General features: G+C 35.8%; 2 protein-coding genes across 4 annotated transcripts in view; one reads left to right on the top strand and one right to left on the bottom strand.

Moving 5' to 3' along the window:
• LOC120470294 (carboxyl-terminal PDZ ligand of neuronal nitric oxide synthase protein) overlaps positions 1-5,208 on the bottom strand; it is a 42,439-nt gene extending 37,231 nt beyond the window's left edge. Inside the window, exons 1-2 of one of the 3 annotated variants that reach the window (XR_005620485.2) lie at positions 4,744-5,208; positions 1,607-1,678 (exon numbers count right to left, since the gene is read on the bottom strand). Coding sequence is in view for 2 of the 3 variants with exons in the window: in XM_039659818.2 (XP_039515752.2) it covers positions 1,607-1,678; positions 4,744-4,854 (183 nt within the window). In the remaining variant the exon portion in view is untranslated. The remainder of the gene's footprint in view (positions 1-1,606; positions 1,679-4,743) is intronic. The other 2 variants (XM_039659818.2, XM_039659817.2) reach the window with 2 other exon arrangements.
• Positions 5,209-10,210: 5,002 nt separating this feature from the next.
• Positions 10,211-18,945, top strand: part of ttll11 (tubulin tyrosine ligase-like family, member 11) — a 92,120-nt gene continuing 83,385 nt past the window's right edge. Inside the window, exon 1 of the mRNA XM_039658224.2 lies at positions 10,211-11,328. Coding sequence (XP_039514158.2) covers positions 10,816-11,328 — 513 coding nt within the window. The 5' untranslated portion in view covers positions 10,211-10,815. The remainder of the gene's footprint in view (positions 11,329-18,945) is intronic.

Here is an 18,945-nt window from a genome sequence, read left to right as displayed (position 1 = left end):
TCAATCACATACTGGCATTCCTTAGAGACATTGTGCAAGCTGGCCTTTCGCCCAATCATCACAGAGGGACAGACAGAAAGAGAATGCTGTCAAGTTATGTATCTACTGAATGACCTCAGAGAGGGTCCATGGAGGATCCACACAATCTTCAACATCAGCATTATACTCACTAAAGCATACAGAAGATCTGAGTGTTATGAAAATGCTTACAGTTCAACAATATAAAAGTGTGAATATCATGTGCACTGTACTGTATATCTTCATGTCTATGAGTGGGTAGGGCTGTTTTATGTAGAAGTGAAAAAAATATGGCAAAATGAGTCCCAACAAGTCAAGAAAAGGGAGAATCGATATATTAGAATCAAATCAGAATTATTAGAGTGATTTCTAAAGGATTGTATATATGAGGAAGACCAACAGAAGGTCTTCTTTGGCACTTCACAAAATTTCTATGATGTTATGGGAAGAATGTGTCACAAATTCAACAGTGCATTGCACTCTACTATATATGGGGCTGCATAGCCGCAGACCAATCAGAGTACCTATGATGACCCCTGTCCACTGCCGAAAGCGCCTACAATGAGATTTGGAATTGGACCTTGAAGCAGTGGAAGAAGGTTGCCTGATCCAAAGATGAGTCCCCTTTCTTCTACAATCTAGGGTTTTTCCTGAGTCAAAATTGGTCTTTGGTGGTGACTGACGAACCTTCCCAAGTGAACTGCAAGTACTGACAATAAATCCCCAAAAATGCAAAGAAAAAGTTTGTAATATTAACATACAGTATCCTGTTTATTATAAATAAAAAAATCACTGTCAAGACAGATCACAAAACAAAATGTCTAGAATGATTCTATTATTAAAAATCTGTAAATTTACATGTAAAAAGTCACTGAGTGACTGATTTGAAAAGTTAGTAACAAAAAGAACACACTCCAAGACTTAATGCACAGATCATTTAACGTACAGTAACGAGACAAGACAAATACATTTAAGCAGGCTAGAAAGGTTTATGAAAATGGAGCTAAAGCACTTTGATCTCCCGACCTGTCACAAGCTCTAAAGGTAACAAGTCATGCACATGCACAAATTCCTGCTCTCCATGATCAAGCAACAAATCCAACTTCATTTGTCTTAGAAATGGCCTTCAGTCTGAATTACAAGGGTCACTGTGAGTACAAGGCAAGTTCACATAGAAAACTAGCCTAGCACACACACACATACACAAACCGACCAATCAACCAAAATAAAGGCAGTCATCTCCAATTTCCGTTCGCTGTAGACCCTGCAGAGATCCCTCATGGGAAATAACAAGACTTACTATGGACCAATCTCTGTAAGTCTGTGTGTGTGATCTCGCTTTTATCAATGTGCAGGGAATAAAATTTGAAACCTCAGGTGCAAAAATACTATCAGTATACACCCTAAACTAAGCACACACAGACTCTGTGTTAAATATAGAGGAACAGACTGTTTTTTTCCCCCCCAGCTAATGAGTCTTGCACTGCAAAAGACGTGTCTGAGAAAACAGCTGCTGTGGGCCAATCAGCAGTGATTACTCAGCACTTAAGAGTCTGTGTCTGTGAGAGAAAGTGTCTGAAAGACTTACCCTGATTCTTCTCATAGCAGCGACAATCTCCATGCGACTGTTGGGTCTTGGGACATCCAAGCTGCCAACATACTGAAAAACAAAACAAACAAAAAAAACATGCTTGAATGTTAGATAAAGAGTGTTCTGTTTAAACTCTGATATTAAAAGAGAACTCCGGTCAATTTTAACATTGAGCTAATTTTTTTTTGTACATTTGGAGTGCTGTCTGAAAAAAACGACAAAAATCGGTGTTGCCTACACCGTGTTATCATCTTTTTAAAAATTGCACTCTGTTGACTTCAATGGGGCATGTTCTAAACCTGCTTTTAGCCTCTTAACATCCTTGACTTGTCATTACGAGTGCACAGCCATGTGAGTGGTGTTATTAAGAGGGACCACAGTCCCTCCAGACCACAGTAAAAATTATGTTAATTCAGCCAGCTCACATACCTCTATTTGCTTCCTGTTTTCGGTCGAAGCCCACAGTAGTCGATTGTCGGTCTCACGTGCGAACCTTAGTAAATATCATCTCAAACCTCCTCCGTGTGTTCAACATCTGATTCGGATGAACTATTTGAGCTGATATTCTCAGAACACCACACAGTGGTAGGTTTGAGATGATATTCACCAATAATCGTGCGCGTTCGACAATCGACCGAAAACAGGAAGCAAATAGAGGTATGTGAGCTGGCTGAATTAACATCATTTTTATTAATATCTTTCACATCTACTGCAGTCAGATTGACCATGGTCAATAACACCACTCACATGGCTGTGCACTCGTAATGACAAATCAAGTATGTTAAGAGGCTAAAAGCAGGTTTAGAACATGCCCCATTGACGTCAACAGGGTGCAAATTTTAAAAAGACGATAACACAGTGTAGGCAACACCGATTTTTGTCAGCACTCCAAATGTACAAAAAATGAGCTCAATGTTAAAATTGACTGGAGTTCTCCTTTAAATGCAACAGAGGAATTGAACAGTCTAAAATTAATGAGTCAGCTTCATTTGGACAAACACACATAAACACACTTTCTAAGTTAATGAGTGCAAAGTTACATTTTCAGCTGCAGGACATTGCCAGCCTCATTTCTCAAAGTCTATTTATGCTTAAATGCATCGAAATTAAATCGTTCTCAACTGATTTTGCTTCAAGACTCGCACATAGACAAGTGCTCACCGTACCAAAGTTGTAACAAAAAAAATTAAAATCAATTAAAAAAATGTATCAATATTACCAAAACTAGATAGGCAACATCAATATGCTAAATTATTCAAAAGACATACTAAAAAATTGCCTGTGCAAATTTATAATGCCTCAAGTTTGATTATTTGCATTCACAATCTAAAAAAAAAAAAATCAGGGACTCGGGGTCACAAAATAATGAGGGCAAGAAAGATCCAACATATATTTATAAAAGTGAAGTGTAGATCAGTGCCAGCTGCAAAAAACACAATTAACCAAGTATAGGCTCTGTGTTTACAAACAACATTGTGTTCTTAATGACCTTTTCTACGGAGATGTTGACCTTAAATACTTATCTCCAGCTTCCAAAGTCTAAATCCAGCTGAGAGGGACAACAATACTGACAACAGTTCAGCAAAAATAGCAACAAGCTGATTTAAGCTCTGAAAGGCAAGACCGCAATACTGCAGTCAGAATGTGTGATTTTGAATGTGAGTGGTTCTAGGTCTTGGCTTTCCAGCCAATAAAATTCCTGGAAGATAATCCTGCATTACAAATTGGAGCTAAAATTACTCAGCAATAAGCTTTGAGTAGCTCAGTATACAAAGGCTTTAGGTTTCCTGGGACGTTTAACAGTCTGCAGATTTGAGACACCGACAGATAAGCTTTATAGGAATGCACCAGTATAACATACTGTATATCATATGAGAAAACAAACTACAATTTTAATGGAATATGCAAGTGTCTGAAAATGCAGATGTATTTAAGAAATGACTACGGTAAAAATAGAAGAGTTATCTGGGACCTTAAAGCATGTGCTGGCTTTTATTAATGGGTACAACTTAAATATTTATCAAGTGGTCATAAGCAGGGAAGTCAGAAATACTGAGAGTATGCCAAACACGAAACTGGTTGGTGTTATATGAATATAGGCAATAAATAAAACCAATTTATAATCCTATATAGGTTTATAGTAAGATTTCATGTAATGAAATGTATTACAGAAAATCTAGCTGTTTGTTGCTTTTTTGTGGAAAAAATACACTTACTGTCCCAAAACCTTAGCCATTGATTGGAAATTGATGTTTAATGTCAAGCTATACCAAGGCAGCTCAATATGTTTTTTGAGACACAGCCAAGTAGGGATTTATTCAATGAAATGTTAATGATTCAATGTCAAAGTCAGATAACCACAGCTTCTGAAGAAACCAAATACCCTCCAGAGTTTAAGACATCTCAGCTCAGTAAAAGTACCAGTGTAACCAGCCGTGTAGCCATTAATGGGAAAGTTGAGCCAGACACCAAAAATAGTGTCGGTGAAAAAAACTCTCTGCATATATGGGTCAGTGACATTTCTCGTATGGATCTATAAAGTTAATAAAAAATACATTAAAAGGCATGGTGCATTTTTTTTCCAGATTCTGAATTAAAAGTAAATTTGATTGTTTATTTTATAAAAAGGCTGGCTTAGGGTGGGTGAAACATTAGCTTTAAGCAATTCAGCTATTTTTATTACTAAAAAAGAAGGGGAAATATCAGTTAACCAATAGCCTATGTTGTTTTCGAAAATTATGCAAATTCAGCATGGCGCAACCAACATGCAGAACGCTTGTCATGACAAGAAACAATTTAATAGTGAGGTATTTATTAAATATTTTACCTTTTTATAAAAATGTTCTTAAACGGGTACTGTTTAAAAAAAACAATTTCAAAATATGTGTGATGAAAATATTAAAACCTTATTACCACCTATATATATATATATATATATATATATATAGGCCTATATATATTAATACTACATTTCTATACGGTGGCATTTTCACTGAGAGTCTGCCCAAAACATCATGATTGTCTGATGTGTAAATTACCCCATACAGCCGGTGACCTATTTGACGTAGCCTACACGACAACGTAAATAGTAGCTAACAATGTAAATACGTTTAAGTGGAGATCATCAGTTTCACCTTGGCTTGGAAGTGTATTCCGTGTTGATACGCTTCCTCGTTGTGAAGCGGGACTCGCGAATCCGCCACATCGTCCACCAGGTTGTACCTGTTCCTCCCGTGCATTTTCATTGGGTCCCGTCCGGATGCTCGGCGAGAAATTTCTTCTGCCAATCCTCAAGCTTCAGAACTACTGCCAACTAAAAAAAGATAGCTCTAGTTCAACCAGAAAAAACAAGTCGCCGATACAAGAGCGACTCAAAGCGAGGGAGCCCATTATAGTAGCAGCCCGGGAAAAGCTCAATGGAATCACAGGCTCTTCAGCACAAAAGAAATGGGTTGGGCGCCTCTATCCCCCTCTCAGACATCAGCTGCGTTTATACAAGTTTGGCTTCGGCACAAGTTGTTCAAGTACCTCAGCGAGGAAGTTTATTAAAAGATGTGAGTGAATTCTGCACGCCTCGTGTCCCTATGACATGCTTTATTTGAATTGCTCTCTTATGCCTCTGATGCAATTCTCATGGAGCAAAGTTCCGTCTGCTAAACAACAGCATTCAAGCCTTTCAAACACCTCATTTAGCATAGGCCTAATAAAAGCGCACTTCCTTATATAGTTCATCATTGATTACTTTCAACAGAACACAACCAGTTCTCATAGCCTAGCCTAAAAAGTTCTCAAAGGCCAAGGTTAAAACATCAACAATTAGTCCTGGATTTTGTGGACTGGCTACAAGTCGTGTATAGCCTATAGATTTTGCAGCTTTGAAAACAGATTCAGAAAATGTTTTGCATTTGCAAACAAGTTCTATTAAATTGGCCTTTTTGCTCCATAGCGAAGAGATTTGGGTCTGACCAAACTGAATTTACCAAGATTTAAAGGTATATGCAATGTCTCTTCACATCCTGATAGCAATCAATATTAGAAGTGATCTAAATATTAACAAAAAATTGCATACTGTATATCTTCTGTGGAAGACTAAGGATTAAACAATGTTCATCCAATCATTGCATTCAGTCCAAATAAAATGAATGTCCTATATATATATATATGAAGAGTTCAGAAGCAAAAGCCTCTAAATGCCATTTGAAATTTTCTTATTTAATGATGATTTTTAGCAAACTTGTATATTTAAGTTCAGTAATTTCACTTAAATAACAATTAATAGGTAATTATCATTGCCATTTAAGTGAAATTACTGAACTTAAATATACAAGTTTGATAAAAATCATCATTAAAGAAGAAAATTTCAAATGGCATTTAGAGGCTTTTGCATCTGAACTCTTCATATATATATATATATATATATATATATATATATATATATATATATATATATATATATATATATACCACGCACCTTGTTCACACAGACATCACACATCATCAGCATCATCAACACAAGTGCTGCAAACAAACAGCAGCCACCTTTACAGTTCCTATATATTTTTTATTTATATTTGAAGAGTTCAGATGCAAAAGCCTCCAAGTGCCATTTGAAATTTTCTTCTAGAATGATCATTTTTATCAAGCTTGTATATTTAAGTTCAGTAATTTCAGTTAAATTGCAATGAAGATTACCTATTAATTGTCATTTAAGTGAAATTACTGAACTTGAATATAAGCTTGATGGAAAAATTATCATTCTAGAAGAAAATTTCAAATGGCACTTAAAGGCTTTTGCATCTGAACTCTTCATTTATATATTTTATACTACATGTGTAGGGGAACAACACATGGATTTCTGGATTACACATGGATTTCTGGATACATTTCTGGATTTTTACAATTTCATCAGGTGATATTTGAGATTATTTAATGCTTCTGTAAAACTAACACTAACAGACTAGTCAAACATATGTTATATATGAAGAGTTCAGATGCAAAAGCCTCTAAATGCCATTTGGAAATTTCTTCTTTAATGATGATTTTTATCAAACTTGTATATTTAAGTTCAGTAATTTCACTTAAATGGCAATGATAATTACCTATTAATTGTTATTTAAGTGAAATTACTGAACTTAAATATACAAGTTTGATAGAAATCATCAATAAAGAAGAAAATTTCAAATGGCATTTATTTTGCATCTGAACTCTTCATATTTAACCAAATATTAGAGGGAAAAGGGGGGAAATGTAATTTCCACAACCATCTTTTCCACATCTGTCTCCATGGAAGTGTTAAAAACAGGTTAGCTTGCCAAGGACATTGTCTGTGCCTAAAAGCAAAGTTTGCCTATAGTACTTAAAACATATAGTTTAAACACATGAACTTTACATATGTCATAGATATTTTAAATTTAGATATTTTATTGTTTACAATAAAAAACTTTTTTATTAAGTGCTATTGTTCATCAATACACTATTCCTGTTTGAAATAAAAATAAGAATAAACTTTGAGATTAATTTTGTCCTACATATTGAGATCATGACTCATGTTTGCAATTCCATCATTTATAATTCTACTAGGCTGGTAGGCCTACAGACTCGGAATTACGTATTTCTACTATCAACACCAAAATTAATCTGACTGCAGCAGTCAGGTGGTTCAAAGTCAAAGATCTAGGCTACTATACGTTCATTATTATTGAGATTTTATAGCATATGCTTGCTATTGCTGCTAACATCTCAGAAATTGCCTATTCATACTTTGGCTGGTGGGCAAGAACCTTGTTCTCTAGCTACAAAACCCAGTAAACTCTTGCCAGGTGATCTTGCCAGGGCGTTGCCAGATTTAATATACAAAAGTTGGTGTTTTGAGGTGTAAACGACACCTCAAGGTCAATTTGACAGATTTTTAACTACAAAAAAGCCATTGAACATTTGCACCATGTTGCCAATGAAATGTAATGCTGCTCAAACAAACAAACAAACAAACAAACAAATGAATAAATGTTAATTACAGCCGGCCCCATTTCCAAGTTGTGACATTTTGTAAAATGCAATACAATTCACAATCTGATATTTGTTAATTCTCAGCCCATTCTCACCCCCAAGGCGTCACCTAACTGATCGTGGGACGCCCTAGGATCGTGTGTAACCCTACCCCCACCCCAGACCTATAGTGTCAGTTAGATGACGCGGTAGGATCGCGTCATATAAGTGACGCTAAAGGGCGCCTAAAACGTCGCCCTTTGACCATATTGAAGCATGGTCAAAGGTGACGCCTTGGGGTGAGAATGCGTTGCAATTCTCTTGAACTTTTTTTTTTTAACTGAGAAAAGTATAAACAAAAGTTTTCACTAACTGACTGTATTTACACTTTAGCTTATGTCAAAAACGAATTATAACCCCCTTGAAAAATGTTTTTAAACCATGTGGAGGGGTTTATGACTCGGCTCCAGTGCTGTTTCGCATGAACATACTGTAGCCTAGCCTATTGTGATGATATTCTTACTTGGGCTTATTGGTAGTTCGCATTCTTAAAAAGAGCATTACCGCCATCTGTAAATAATGGATCAGAGATATTAACCCTATTTCCAGAACACTCAGAACTCATGCTTTCGATATTGCTCTGTGTTCAGCCCCTCCATCTACAGCTCAAGTCCTTCATATTCCAGAGAAGGATAATAATGATACCTTTAATAATTAATTAATCTATATTCCATAAATCAAATTTGTTTTATTTAAAAACTTTATTATTAAACTACTCCCTCTACTGAGTTCAAAAGTTTCATTATTGTTATTTGTTGGCACTTTTCTTCTGAATTTCTTCAATTATCTTTTTTCTATCCACTGAATATTTTTTACACTTGTGAGTATGTTCCACTGTTTCTCTGATTCCACACCAATCAAACAATCCCATAGGATGTTTTCCTATTATGCATTGTTGAATTAAGTCCTGTATGTCCCAGTCTTAGTCTTGAAATAAAACTGTCTTCCTTCCTTCCCCCACTTGAATTTCCTCCTCTACCTACTAATGGTTGTGTTAAATGTAAATGTCTTCCCATTTGCTCATTATCCCAATAAAATTGCCAGTTTCTATATTTCCCTTTTAATTATTGATTTTACTTCTAATTTGCTATATATTTAATTAGCATAATAGTTTCATTTGCCATAGCCTGTTTTGCTAATTTGTCTGCTGCTTCATTCCCTGATACTCCAGTATGTGCCAGAACCCACAAAAACTGAACTATATTATTTGTCTGTTGCATCATAAACAATATCTGTAGGATCTCCAAAAACTATTAGTTTCTGATTTTTGAGCTTCCAGACACACAAGGCTGAACTTGAATCTGAACATATTAAACTTTTATTAATTTCCATTTCATTTATATTATTCAAAGCTACCATAATTTCTAGTAACTCTCCTGTAAACACAGAAACATGATCTGTTATTCTTTCTCCTCTTGTCACATTCATTCTTGGAATGATATCCCCACCTGCATTCTGTGGATCCTTAGATGCATCTGGGAAAACCTGTATATATTGGTCATACTTAATCCATATTCTCTTGTCAACTCTACTTCTAACACCCTCTGATCTTTATCTTGTCTTGATACCAATTAAGAATAACTCTATATTTGGTTGAGGTAAAATCCACAATGGTGTAATATAGCCTAACTGCTGGAATAACACTAACCTCACTTAATTTCATATCCTGCACTAAATCATTAATGATCCAACCAAAACTGTTATACCTATCAGTTATACCTTATATATCTTATATACCTTTTATTGGATGGCTATCCTTCTGACCTTTAAAGTTTGCCCAGTATGCCAGTAGGCTATCAGTTGCTTCCTTCTCAAGTGAATTGGCATCTCCCCCATCTCCACCTGTCTAAGCCTTAACTTAAGCCTTACATTACTCTTAAGACTTAAAATCCTTGCATTTTTGTGGGTAGTGCACTGTAAGCACTTTGAAAGTTCACGTAGGCTATACAGTGCAACCGAGAGTGTGAGAGAAAAGTTTGACAGCTTTGTGTTTCAATAATTACACAAGTGCTCCCTCTGCTGCATCACAGAGGTATAATGGGGCCATTCTTGGGTTTAAGACGGAAGACAAGGACAGATATCAGATACTGATATTTTTTACATCATGTTTTTGTATGTTTCCCATTCATTTCATTGCCACCACTGATATAATGTCATTCTATAAAGATCAGGGATTGCAACACATCGACGTATTGACATATGACTGTCTGATAAAATCAAGAACATGAAAATGGCAATTTTAAAAAGTAAGTGCATTAGAAGGGGACATACAAAACATATATATATATATATATATATATATATATATATATATATATATATATATATATATATATATATATATATATATATATATATATATATATATATATATATATATATATATATATATATATATATATATATATATATATATATATATATTGGAAATCATGTACGTTTTTTATTTATTTTTATTTTTATTGTTAGGCGTAATGACTAGAATGGAATTTTCGCTTCGCGAATAGAACGAACCAGTGCGATATGTTGCTGCCTTGTGCCTAGACGGCTTCCGTTAGTTGCGTTACGTTGTCAACAGGACCAAAACACCAGCAGCGACAGCACACGGGAGCTTTACTTCTGGTCAGTTCGTTGGCCATCAGCTGACACCTCGCCTGTCCGGCTGCATTAACCCTGCCACGTCTTGGCAAACAGCAGGTAAACGGAATGCACGCGATGTTTTTATCTGGAAATACGGCGACTGTTTAAAGCGCGAGAGCAGTCGGTGCTCATCGGCACTTTTAAAACTGAACGAAACTGACAAGGGGGATGCGGTGATGCGCCCAGCTATGCCCTGCGCAAGTCTTCCCCATATATTTATATAATCCCCCAACATGTGCTGTTAGTTGAGTATTTTATATAGAATGGGATGAATTAACTACAATTGCATTTATATGCAGCGTTTAGTGTTATTACAGGCGGTCAAGAGCCTATATTTCCCAGTTAAAGGAAACTGGACAGCTCTTGTGCCTGGAGCCACTCCTGTCCCGTTAGCACACTGTAGTGAGTGATGTGCTATCTGCTTTAGTTTGGGCAGCGCCAGCTGGTCCATGTTAGCACCTTATGCTAGTAGATGATCATATTCGTCAATCTAAATGAGATAACAAACCATCCGACCATTAATGAACACTATGAGCGATCATTATGAGAGAGTGAAGATTGAGCTCCAGCAGATGAAGGCGATGGAGAGCGAGGCCGCGGCCAACGAAGAGCAGCTGTCCCCGGCCTCAGTGTCTTCAGTCCCCGCTGACGCCTCCTTCGCGGCTCGGAGAGACCTCTCCAGAAGTAGCATCAATGGGAGAAGTCGGAGTAAAAGTAGGAGCAAAGCTGACGGTCATGAGAGACAGGTGAACGGCAAACTAATGTCAGATCTGACGCCACAGAAGACCGACTATTCACTTGAAAAAGTACAAAGCTGTGCGAGCAACGTACACAACATTAAAGGTACGTTAAGTCTTTTAAAGGGCAAAACGGCGACAAACGGTCACGTTGAGGCATGCCAGAGACAGACAGAAGGGAAAGTGGACGGGAGCAAGGTGGCCAAAAAGAGGAGAGCTGTGACCGTGGACACCTCTAAAGCGAAGACGTCGCTAGAAGCGCTGAAAATGAGCATCAGACAGCTGAAGTGGAAAGAGGTGAGAGCACCCCTATGTTCTGAGTCTGACACCAGAAAACATTGACTTACTTTTTATTTCGGTTTTATAGCAGGCCAACCATTGATCAGGGAATTCTTGTATTTAGATTTTAAAAAAGTAATTATTTATTCCATTAATATTAAAGTAGCCTGGCTTGACTTATTATGAAAATCTGACCTTTTCAGTGCCTGGGTCCCTGGTGCATAGCCTACCAACCCATAAAATGTGAAAAGTGACTTACTTTGTAGAAAAGGTTTTGGATGGAAAAGTAACTTTGTTTTGGTATTCTTTTCTCTGCAAGCATGTCAAAAAATAAGCCGATCAGATTTTGCTCCCCTTCTGACCTAGGAAGGGGATCTTATTATAATATTACCGCCCCTAATCTGCACGTTTCCATCCATGCTGCCGCCATTTGGTTTTTCGCAAGCGACAACAGTGTAACAGTTTTAATGCAATGGCAAAAGTTGGAGCAAAGCAAATAATTTATTTTTTTTAGAATTACATAGTGATACTTAATTTTACTGATTTAGGTTACTTAACGTAAATGCAGCTGTTCACCTGACTATTTATGCCACAATGACACAGTAGTTAAATTAAGTGTTTAAACACTAGCCTCTATTCCCCACCAGTGGGCCACGCACCACACTTTGAGAAACGCTGAGCTAACTTAACGGCTAACTTAGCAATACCTCCGTTTGGTTACGATTTTCCCTCTTTTTGGCTGGTGTCGACCAATAATGAAAAATCATTGTCTGGCTGCCTTTCAATGTCCTTTTCATCTTTCCATCCGTTAGCATGCACTGTCGGCTTTCTCCAGCCATTCACCCCTGCGACTGCGCAAAATACTGAACAAACTTGGTAAAGAAAGTGGTAATACCAAGTAGTTATTCATTGCAGGGGGCGGAGAGTATTACATATTACATTATTTAAAAAATAATACTATCTTTCTTGCTGGCAAATTAATTTACTAAAGAAAACGAACAACAGTATTCATTCAGAATATTTTATATTTTTTTTAATCTGAATGATGGAGTGATATTGGAGGGGGGTTATATTAGCTGGATCTGATTTTTGAGGGAGTCATAACCCCCTTAACCCCCGTGCAAATTATGCGCATGCAAACAAGTCACTGAAATGAATCAACAACTCTCCAACAACTACATGTATCCAATCCACTAACCATTCAGAAACGTCCAGGTCTCTGTCTAAAAGTTGCAACCTCTTCCTGAGTCACTCCTTAAGGCTGCACTTTGCTAGTTATTTTTGAAATTTTGAGTGAGATTATTCATTCGTTTTGTTATTGCCGGTGTCTTGCCAAATTTTGACTCCCTACCAAATTATTACCCCCTTGTTGAAGCCAGTACCTGATTGTCTAATCTTATCCCCACCCCCAATTCTAACCCCTACCCCAGACCCCCACAACTAATCTTAATCCTACCAATAGGGGGGTAATAATTTGGCGGGGTCAGAAATTTGGCACAACATCGGAAAATCTGAAGTTTGTGTTTGGATCAGCTCTCTTCTGATAGGAGGCAGGGAGCAGTAGCTCATTTGCATTTAAAGAGATACACAAAAATGGCGCATTTTTGCTCACACCCAAAAAGGAGCAAATTTGTCAAGCTATTAATAAATGGTCTGGGTGGTATTTTGAGCTGAAATTTCACAGATACGTTCTGGGGACACCATAGATTTATATTACATCTTTGTAAAAAGGGGCATAATATGTCACCTTTTAACTGTCAATCGATATAGAGCTGTTCAGTTTGTAGTCATAAAACCTGGAAATAATTAGTACTTTGGAACCATTTCCAAAGAATTTCCTTCCTGGGGTTTTAAATATCAGTTTTTGATTTATCAGGAAAATAAGGTCTGCAACATTTTTTGAAGAGACTTTCACGTTTTGTTCTAGAACATACATCATACAACAAGTTGGTGAATAAGGACTAGAACCACAAGGATGTGAGTTAATGTGTTTAACAAATCAGGCAATTGTAGTCTTTTTAATGATAATGCTAATAATGCTAATTATAAAAATCTCACCCAATTTAAAAATTCTTAAAGTTTTAGGTCTGACTGTGTAATTTATGTCGAACACTTTTTTAAAATGATAGTTAGAACAAAACATCCGGTTAATACGTGTACTGTCTTAAAATTTTATTTTTTAGGCTTTTTTTTGGAAATTTATGGAAATGTTATACATCTTGAAGGCCATTTCTACATTACTTTAACAAATGTATATTTTTGAGTTATGTTTTTAAGTCTTATATTTAATTTTCTTGGTATTTCTTTCAAAACTCGTAAGACAAAGTGATTTCTAATTTAAATAATACTGAATGCATCAGTCAAAAGTCAAACCAATTCAAATATTTATTTGATTGATTCCATAGCAAATCAGTCTAGCTACAGTATATTGGTCAAAAAGTGTAAGAACCAGTGGAAGAAACACTACCTGTACAGAAGCTTAACTGCTTCAATGTAAAACGAGTATCTGTTTTAATCCTACAGTTATCCCTGATGTCACCCCTCAAGACCCTTAAATATTTACTTAAGGAAGTAGTAGATCTTTCATTTGCCCTTGTTTTATTCAAATGATGACATACAAGGCTGAAATATACCACACAACTTTTGCATTGAATGCTCAAAATATTAAGCTAATATTTTGAGCCAATTTTAAAACACATTGCTATGTGTACAATTTGCTATGTGTCTTCTAGCAACATGGCACAGGTTTCTGTATAATTTTGTTGTATTTGGAAAGACTTATAAGACTTGTAAGGGCAGTTTTTCTCTGTAACTCTTTTCAAAGTCTGCAATTGTATGTATACCAAGTGTGGAGCCTGTTCACTGTAAAAAAATATTTTCAAGATTTGTTATCACAACATTTTTTCTTTTGTCAAATCAACTTAAATAATTTATTTAGTTGAGATAACTTATTATTTTGAGTTTCTGATGATTAAACAAATCTCCTTCATTGTATTAACTCACTTTTTCCAGTTCAATCAACTTAAAATTTTAAGGCAACCAGGTTACTTACTTTTTTAAGTTAAACCAAGACTATTTTTTTTACAGTGTATATTCCAGTCTTTATTTGTCACTGAAAAATCTCACTGTTCCAAGTATTTCAAAGGTAAACAATTCTGCCTGGAATTGTTACTGGAATTGTCTATCTGCTATTCTTTGTTTCGTAATATTATTATATTAATATCCACTAGATGAATCCATTGAACGTATCTGCACCTTCTTTAGGCTCTCACAATGTAATCAAACACTTACTCATGGCCTTTTAGCTATACATTTCAACAGACATTACCAGTCTTTAACCTTGTCCTTCCAAACTTGACGAACACCCGTATATGGTTACACTCGACCGTTTGTGTGAAGTCACTCTGCATTAAAAAAAGAAATGCTCATAAATACATTGATAAGCTGTCAAACTATACCATGCATGAATTCTATCTGTGTGGTGCACAACACCTGGCAGGCTGGAGGTAGTGAACGGTCCTGCTGAATGAATGTCTCTACACCCCATTCTACTCAACTCCACTGAAATATTACGAGTCTTTGTAATTCAAAGCTGCCTTGTTAAAGGTCGGTTTCAAGTTTAAGCGTATCCATTATACCCCTTTTTCCCCTGTCTGCTACAACAAAGGCTGATTCAAGGGCAGGAGGAGTTCCCACCTGCAGTTTTGAAAAGTTTTGAAGACTATCATTTCCTGGAAGTTATTTAGAAACATATTGATCCAAAGATTAATTGTGGCAGTGAGAGACAAAGTATAAACTGTAAGCGTTTGAGTATAAACCAAACCCTAATCATAACTATAGTAAGTGCACGTAGTTCATTAATATTACTCGGTACTTATTTGAGTGAGTACAATGTAACCAAGTCACCTTAAAATAACGTGTAACCGAAATCCTCACGTGCTTTATGTCTCTGATAGACAGCATGTTGAAGCCGCTCAGGCCGGCATTTTCAGACTCTTCTCGAAAAGCGATGACATGACTCATTCAAAACATCTAGTAGGTAGTTTGGGTGTTCCAGGAAAAATGCAGAGCCTGTTTGTGAATAATAGTGACTGAAAAATCCCTTTTTAAAACTGTTACTGGTAGTGTTGTAAATATCATAAAGGTAACACTTTATTTTGATAGCACACTTTTAGACAAGTAACTTTTGCGACTATGTCAACTAACTCTAATAACTTTGCAACTACATGTCAAACAACTGTCTTTAGAGTATTATTATAGTGCGGGTTTAGGATTAGGGTTAGCAGAATAAGTTGACATGTTCTTGTAAGTAACTTGTGTATGTGTATGATATGTGTCTTCAGTGTCACATGATTCTTCAAAAATGATTCCACTATGCTGATTGGATGCGCAAGAAATATTTATTATTATCAATGTTAATAACATTTGTGCACTTTTCCCCCCCAGGATTCTTATGAATAGAAATCATCTACAAATAGATGAATAGAAAGTTCAAAAGAACAAAGCTTTTATACATTATACTACACTACTGTTCATCAAAAGTTTTGGGTCAGTTAGGATGCGTTAATTGCATCAAAAGTAACAGTAAAAACATTTATAATGTTACAAAAGATTATATTTAAAACAAATGCTGTTCTTTTGCACGTTCTATTCTTGTAAGAATACTGAAAAAATGTTCACAAAACTGTTTTCAACATTGATAATGATCTATCGATCTGTGTGTCTGTCGATTGATCGATCGATCGAAATAAAACGTTAAAACTCCCTTAGTGAGGAATGAGGATAGTGCTTTTTGAAAGGACATATTATGATTAATGAGATGCATTGATGATAAAGTGTGGGTTGAATTTAAGATTTTGTCACACTAGTTATTCTCATTGTTTCATGACAGTTTCACGTGTCTTTGCTAAACAATTCTTAGTAACTTAATTTAGTTAAGGCTAAAGGTGATTGGATTGAAAAGGCATGTTCCCATTTCCTGACCCGCTCCACTGCAACTCTGACAGAGCGTTAGAGTCTTTGCTAACCCTACTGGGAGCAATACATCATGATGCATCCAACTAATTTATCAAACAAAAGTAACGCTAATATTTTGACAGAATTTTTTTATTTTTGCGTGACATTCTGAAATCAGTCTAAATAAAGATAATTAAGAACTAGCCATTAGTGCAGTCAGTACACTAACAATAAGTGCTGGTGGTCACTAAATCTGACAGATGTGTGAATATTAATCCAAAGAATGTACTGCCCAGTTCAGTTTTACCCTGCCTCAATATTTATTAAAACATAATGCAACAAGTAAAAAACAAAAAAAAACATTGTGTTTTTTGTTCCGGCGACTGAGCATGGTCCGCATGTGATCAGCCATGTTCATCTTGTGCTTCTCTTTGGAAGTGTTTCAAGCTCTGTTTGGCTGCCTGTTTTGATCCTGTCAGTGTCTCAGTGATTAAGACAATCAGGTTTAATTGTGGATTGAGGATCGATCCTCACATAAAAATATTGATACCATATTTTACAACTAGTGATTTTCTTATCTTGGTGAAGAAATAATGAACTGATCTCCATTTGAATGAGAGGCGATATTGACAGATACACTTATTACAATACACTATATTAAAGGCACAGCTGAATGTGGTGTTTATTATGATGGGCCTATGTGAAGATTATGTGAAAATAAAACTTTTAAAGTTATTATAATATTGAAGCCTGTTAAAAGCTAAAATTATGGCTTTCAATTATACTGTTAAATGGCTATAATTACTCATTTCATCCCAAGAAAAATCCCTTTTAATAGAGACATCAGTAACAGCATTCATTGATACTGCCTTCATAGCACTTAGTAAAATATGTAATTAAACAAATTAACATCTTTATGTTGTTTTTATATGAATGTAAAGAGATTCATTTAAAATATTCAGTGTGAAAATATGTATTACAATATGAAATCACATATTTTAATGTTGGGTGCTATTAATCACGATTAATTACAGACAAATATATAGTGGCAGCACTAGTGGGGACATTTTCACTACTGTATACGACTGTTTTCAAACCTGTGGATACTCCTATCTGATTACAGATTTTAGGTTTCCTCTGTGCACTAGGTGACCAATATAGGAACACCTCCTCCATTAGTCTGTTAAACAGTGACATAATCCCCCCCAGAATATAGCTCAATACACGTAACCTAGCCTATACTAAGCACACTACCTGGATCCTGATTAGTGCCCTTGATCTGCATCACGCTACGCACACACTATAGCCTAGTCACATATACAGGGTCTCAGAAACGTGATCAGTGTAAAGGCCTGTTCACACCAAGGACGAGAACTATAAACATAACAATAAAGATATAGTTCTGAAAATCATTCTCACCAGTAAAGTATAGCAGTTCACACCACAGCTATAATGATAACAGCACGATGAATGATATCCAGCTGATGAATGATAAAAAAAAAAAAAAACACTGACAGTCAATCAGAATCAATCCTGCTACAATGAGATCTAGAATTTAAACGAGAATTGAGAAAAATGCCTGTTTCGTGTGCTGCTTTGGGCTGTAAAAATTGCCACACAATTGAAAACAGGTCTCAAGGAATTATCTTTCATAACACAAGCAAGACTGAACATTCTAGTTGTATTTGGTCATGATATAATTAGTAATAGTAACGTTCAGAGGAGAAAAGACGCAAAATTTAAAAATACTACTGTTATTGTGTCAAGAAATGTAGTTTTAATAGTTTTTCAGTCAACAATGTAGTTGTTTAAATATGTTTAAAGCTCAAATCTGTGGTTTATTTATACAGTAAAGATAGCGGTTATTTAAAAATTTGATCTGACGTTTTTGGAGATCCAGGGGCCCAACGCTCATGTACCCCGCCTTACTCCGGCTAGTACTTCTGATGTTTGACCACAATTCCTTGTTAAAAAAAAAAAGTTTTATAAGTGTAACTATCGACATGTTACATCACGTATAAACCACTGAAATCAGTTGATAAATGTAATTTATGTTTTTATCCAGAAAAACTGCAGCTCAGCGTTTTACTTGCATTTTATTACAGTGCAGTCTTGCCCTCCGCAAAACGCGTTGACGTATCGCAGCAACGTTTCAAATCGGCCAATAGGGCGTCTATGTATTTATTATGTCTATGTGTATGAACACATGAGCTTGGCTATAAATTAATGATGGCGCATATCTAAACAATGCCTCTGTAACTGACACTGTTGCTGTTGTAGAAGTATTTTTTAATAAAGTTGTTTACTAAAATAATAATGAATGAAAAAAAGACTCCTGCAGAACTGAGCTGTTATTATTTTGGTAGTAGTCGTAAATGTATTGTTTTTTGTATCCTTGTCAAAAGTAGGGTATGAAATGTTTATTGTGTTGTTATGGGCTCTATGCACGCCGGTATTTCCGGTGAAGGTCGAAGGATGCTCGATAACTTCCGCTGATTGTCGAGTCCAATGCAATACCGAGAATTTATATTGAATTTTATACTCCATGGTTCTAGTAAAGAAACGTTAGTCACAAAAACAGACAAAACAGACACCCCTCGTTGTGTGCTTCTTTTTTAAAATTATATTAAATAAACATAACTATATATAAAATTACATCTAACGTATGAAAGTTTCGTT

Source organism: Pimephales promelas, chromosome 4 (genome assembly GCF_988280905.1).
Source record: "Pimephales promelas chromosome 4, fPimPro1.hap1.1, whole genome shotgun sequence".
Lineage (NCBI taxonomy): Eukaryota > Metazoa > Chordata > Actinopteri > Cypriniformes > Leuciscidae > Pimephales > Pimephales promelas.
This window is presented reverse-complemented; position numbering and strand designations above follow the sequence as displayed.